This window comes from Eriocheir sinensis, chromosome 54, assembly GCF_024679095.1.
Source record: "Eriocheir sinensis breed Jianghai 21 chromosome 54, ASM2467909v1, whole genome shotgun sequence".
Lineage (NCBI taxonomy): Eukaryota > Metazoa > Arthropoda > Malacostraca > Decapoda > Varunidae > Eriocheir > Eriocheir sinensis.
In genome coordinates, this window is record NC_066562.1 from 9,870,014 (window position 1) to 9,875,856 (window position 5,843).

The window sequence follows — 5,843 nt, forward strand, 5'->3', positions numbered from 1 at the left end:
CCACCACCACCACTAACTACCATTACTCTCACCAGCATCACCACCAGTACACTACCATCATCACCACTGCCCCCTGCCAACCTTTCACCACAATTCTTAATACATCACATTTGAACTAATATTTCTAAAGAGTTAACGAAAAATTGGATCACTTACAAGACTTGGGTTGAAGAAGTTGAACTCGAAGAAAACTTTTAATTCAATATACATAAAATGGGTATGTGTTTTAAGTAATTAGATTCTACTTAATAAACATATGTAAACAGTTAAATGAATTCAGGTTTTTATCTTTCATGTTTTGTTTTGTATTTTAATTTTCACTATTTTTATTTATTTTTTGCATTCTTTACATTTTATCGTCTTCATTATCATCATTTTCTCTCTCTCTCTCTCTCTCTCTCTCTCTCTCTCTCTCTCTCTCTCTCTCTCTCTCTCTCTCTCTCTCTCTCTCTCTCTCTCTCTCTCTCTCTCTCTCTCTCTCTCTCTCTCTCTCTCTCTCTCTCTCTCTCTCTCCCACACATCTGTTCGCCCACATGTGTACTTCGCCCACACCTGCCCCCCACACCTGCCCTTATGTGGCCTTGTTTCCCTCCCCACACCTAAGTTCCCACACCTGTTACCTGTGATGAAGTCTAATTAGCAAGATGTGATTGGTTCTAAGCACACCTGTTTGTTTGTTTCTTTTTTTTTCTTGTTTTTTTTTTCTCTCTCTACTTTCACTTCTAGTTTTGGGAGGACACACACACACACACACACACACACACACACACACATTCACACACCTGTTTTCATTTCTCTTGTTTTCTTCCTGTTTTTTTTCTTTATTTCAATCTTTTCCTCATGCTTTTTTTTCTCTCTTTTCCATTTACATTTTTTCTTCACTTTTTATTATTTTTTTCTTTAATTTTCTTCCTTTTCTTCTCACATTTTATTTTCTCTCTTCCTTGTATTTCCTTTCTTTAATTCTGATGCATATATTTGCTTGCTTTCTTATATAACTCTCTCTCTCTCTCTCTCTCTCTCTCTCTCTCTCTCTCTCTCTCTCTCTCTCTCTCTCTCTCTCTCTCTTATGCCCAAATATGTCCACAGATGAAGGATGTCAAGTAGGAAAAACTCGTGTGTGTGTGTGTGTGTGTGTGTGTGTGTGTGTGTTTATTTATGCGAGCGAGATATTGGGGTCATAACTACATAGCTTAACATACACACACACACACACACACACACACACACACACACACTCACACAAATTGCAACGCTCACGCACTCACAATTGGATAAGTTTCTCTCTCTCTCTCTCTCTCTCTCTCTCTCTCTCTCTCTCTCTCTCTCTCTCTCTCTCTCTCTCTCTCTCTCTCTCTCTGTGTGTGTGTCTGTCTCTCTCTCTCTCTCTCTCTCTCTCTCTCTCTCTCTCTCTCTCTCTCTCTCTCTCTCTCTCTCTCTCTCTCTCTCTCTCTCTCTCTCTCTCTCTCTCTCTCTCTCTCTCTCTCTCTCTCTCTCTCTCTCTCTCTCTCTCTCTCTCTCTCTCTCTCTCTCTCTCTCTCTCTCTCTCTCTCTCTCTCTCTCTCTCTCTCTCTCTCTCTCTCTCTCTCTCTCTCTCTCTCTCTCTCTTCTCTCCTTCTCTTCTTTTTTCTTTTCTTTCTTTTTTCTTCTTTTAATTTTCTTTTTCTTATTTATTTTGTTTCTTTGCATTTTCCTCATTTCTTATCTTATTTTTTCTGTTTCTTCTTTTTTCTCTGTTTTCTCTCTTCTTTCTTTCTCTTATTTTCTTACTCATTTATTCTCTATTATTCCTATTATCTTTTTTCTCTGATCTCTTATTTTTTTTTTATTTTTTTTTTCTTTATTTTGTTTTTCTCCTCCTTCCCTGTTCGCTTCTTCCCTATCAAAATTTATTCACAGTTCTTTTTTATTTATTTTTTTATCTACGTTTCATTATTTTTCCTTTCTTCCTCTTCCTCCTCCTCCTCCTCCTCTTTCTTCTTCTCTTCCTCCTCCTCCTCACCTGTCGTTACCTGAAGCTATTTTGTGGTTTGTCTCAAGTATACAGGTCGGTTCATCACCACCTTCATCACCACCTTCATCACCACCTTCATCACCACCTTCATCACCACCTTCATCACCACCAATTAACACCAATCATCACCACCAGTCATCATCACCACCAGTCATCATCACCACCTTCATCACCACAATCTGCGCCATTTTCATTATCTCCATTATCTCTATCATCACCATCATCACCATCATCACCTATATCATCACCATTATCATTATTACTTTGTCTTTTTTTATTTATTTATTTTCTTCTTTCTAATTTCTTTCATTCGTATTATTATTATTATTATCATTATTATTTCCTATTTATTTATTTATTCTTTGTTTTCTTTTACTGTCTCTCTCTCTTCCTTTCTTTCCTTCTTTAACCACTATCACCACCACCACCACCACCACCGTCATCACGTCACCACCACCACCACCACCACGTCACACCTTTTCCGTTGTGATGACTCGCAGGAAATGGTGTTGACGCTGTGTGGTCATCACTATATATACGAGGGTCTTGTGTTTGTATTTGTTTATGTTATGAAGACAAGTCCCTCTACCACTCCCTCAACTCCTCTCTCGCTCTCAACTCTCTCTCCCTCAACTCTCTCTCTTCCTCAACTCCTCTCCCTCAGCTGTCTCTCACTCACTCTTAGCTTTTTCTCATAACTCAGCTGTCTCTCGCTTGCTCTTAACTTTTTCTCATAACTCTCAGCTGTCCTTCACTCACTCTTAAGTCTTCCTCATATCTCTCTCTCAGCTGTCCCTCACCTACTCTCAGCTCTTCCTCAACTCTCACTTTCCTTTATGAGACTACTACAATGCTCTTTCAACTCTCCCTCAACTCTCAACTCTCCATCAACTCTCTCACCTTCGACTACTCTCCTTCAACACTCCCTCAATTCTCCCTCCTAACTCCCCGTCCTCCTCCCGCAGCGTGAGTGCATCTCAATCCACGTGGGCCAGGCCGGCTGCCAGATGGGCAACGCCTGCTGGGAGCTGTACTGCCTCGAGCACGGCATCGCGCCCGACGGCTCCATGCCCTCCGACAAGGCCCTCGGCGCCGGCGACGACTCCTTCAACACCTTCTTCAACGAGACCGGCGCCGGCAAGCACGTCCCCAGGGCAGTCTTCGTCGACCTCGAACCCTCCGTCGTCGGTGAGTGTGTGTGTGTGTTGGAAGGGCTCGGGGGGGCGGAGAGACACAGGGGGGGGGGGTGCAGCTCATCAGGACGCGCCACATTGGGCAGCAGGAGCGTGACGGGGCAGCGGGGTGGGGCGGGTCAAGACAGACGGGAATAACAACAGGGAGTGCCCGCCGGCCAGCAGCCCCGCGGCGCCGGGCGGGGGGGGGGGACAGGGGACGGGAGCACAGCCAGTCAGTGCAGGCCATCTGTGGCAGGGCAGTAGGCCAGGGCAGGGCTGAATAGGACACGGCAGGTCAGGGCATGATGTGATGCACGCCAGGTCATGATATAAACGTCAGGTCGTGATATTACTCGTCATGTCATGATATAACATGTCGGGTCATGATATAATGCGAAAGGACATGTCAGACACATGCACGCCTAATCCTCCCAGTCGTTCTACAGATGAAGTCCGCACCGGCACCTACCGGCAGCTGTTCCACCCCGAGCAGCTCATCAGCGGCAAGGAGGACGCCGCCAACAACTACGCACGCGGACACTACACCATCGGAAAGGAGATCGTCGACCTGGTTCTTGATCGCGTCCGCAAGCTGGCCGACAACTGCACCGGCCTGCAGGGCTTCCTCGTCTTCCACTCGTTCGGCGGCGGCACCGGCTCCGGCTTCACCTCGCTGCTGATGGAGCGCCTCTCCGTCGACTACGGCAAGAAGAGCAAGCTGGAGTTCGCCATCTACCCCGCGCCGCAGGTCGCCACCGCTGTGGTGGAGCCCTACAACTCCATCCTCACCACGCACACCACCCTCGAGCACTCCGACTGCGCCTTCATGGTCGACAACGAGGCCATCTACGACATCTGCCGCCGCAACCTGGACATCGAGCGACCCTCCTACGCCAACCTCAACCGACTCATCGGCCAGATCGTCTCCTCCATCACCGCCTCGCTCCGCTTCGACGGCGCCCTCAACGTCGACCTCACCGAGTTCCAGACCAACTTGGTGCCCTACCCACGCATCCACTTCCCGCTGGTGACCTACGCGCCCGTCATCTCCGCCGAGAAGGCCTACCACGAGCAGCTGACGGTGGGCGAGATCACCAACGCCTGCTTCGAGCCCGCCAACCAGATGGTCAAGTGCGACCCGCGCCACGGCAAGTACATGGCCTGCTGCCTGCTCTACCGCGGCGACGTGGTGCCCAAGGACGTCAACGCCGCCATCGCCTCCATCAAGACCAAGCGCTCCATCCAGTTCGTCGACTGGTGTCCCACCGGCTTCAAGGTCGGCATCAACTACCAGCCGCCCACCGTCGTGCCCAACGGCGACCTGGCCAAGGTGTCGCGCGCCGTCTGCATGCTGTCCAACACCACCGCCATCGCCGAGGCCTGGGCCCGGCTCGACCACAAGTTCGACCTCATGTACGCCAAGCGCGCCTTTGTGCACTGGTACGTGGGTGAGGGCATGGAGGAGGGCGAGTTCTCCGAGGCGCGCGAGGACCTGGCCGCCCTCGAGAAGGACTACGAGGAGGTCGGCCTCGACACCGTCGCCGACGACGAGGAGCAGGGCGAGGACTACTAGGAGGTGCCACGCTCCCCCCCCCCACCCCCACCCCCGGCTGAGGGCACACCCCCCCTATCGGACCAAAGCTTTATCACAACAATGATCGGCCGCCGCTCAGCCAACGACTCCAGACTCCAGTAAACTCTTATCCCCACCACCGTGTTTGTTTACTCCCTCCACCTCCTCCACATCCCTTCCACCCACCGCTTTAACGTACTTCCACACCCCCTTCCAACCCCCTTACACATCCACCTGTTACCTGCCTCGACACCCCCTCCACCCTTCCTTCCACCTTCCTCTCCTACCCCCTCCACCCTGCCACCTGCCCCTTCTATCATACCATACCCTCCACCTCACCCTCCTCCACCTGTTACCTTCCTCGACACATCCTCCACCCCTCCTTCCACCTGCCACTGTTACCTTCCCCACCCTAACCCTCCACCTCTTCCCCCTCCACCTGTTACCTACCACGACACCCCCTCCCTCCACTCCCCTTCCACCTGCCACTGTTACCTTCCCCACCCTAACCCTCCACCTCTCTTTCCTCCACCTGTTACCTCTCCACTCCTCTGATCCACCCTCCACCTCTCCAAGAAGGGACGATGAGAGAGAGAGAGAGAGAGAGAGAGAGAGAGAGAGAGAGAGAGAGAGAGAGAGAGAGAGAGAGAGAGAGAGAGAGAGAGAGAGAGAGAGAGAGAGAGAGAGAGAATTAAATACTTTTAAATAAAAAAAAACAGTAATAATAATGATGAGAGCAAGATAAAAGAAAGCAAAACAAAACCGAACATTGAAAAGAAAAAGAAAGGAAAAGAGAAAAAGAAAAAAAGCAAGAAAAATTAGATGGATGTCGTCTATAAAATTATCTAGTAGGCCTATTACGGATTTACCACAACCTACAACCAGCCAGTCAACCAGTCAACCATCAACCAGTTAGCCAGTCAACCCTTTTGTCGCCCAGTTTTCCAGTTAGTCAGTCAGTCAGCCATTTAGTCAATCTACCACTTAGTCAGTTAGCCAGTCACCCAGTCAGCCTGTTAGCCGATCATCCAGTCAGACAGTCAGACAGTTAACCAGTCAGCCAGTCACCCAGAGAGCCAGT

At 49.3% G+C, this 5,843-nt stretch overlaps 1 protein-coding gene across 1 annotated transcript in view; it reads left to right on the forward strand.

The window, feature by feature from the left end:
• The window catches only part of LOC126983745 (tubulin alpha chain-like), a 5,853-nt gene extending 955 nt beyond the window's left edge, over positions 1-4,898 (forward strand). The window contains exons 2-3 of the mRNA XM_050836820.1: positions 2,980-3,202; positions 3,636-4,898. Of these exons, the coding sequence (XP_050692777.1) occupies positions 2,980-3,202; positions 3,636-4,762 (1,350 nt within the window). The 3' untranslated portion in view covers positions 4,763-4,898. The remainder of the gene's footprint in view (positions 1-2,979; positions 3,203-3,635) is intronic.
• Positions 4,899-5,843: the final 945 nt, after the last annotated feature.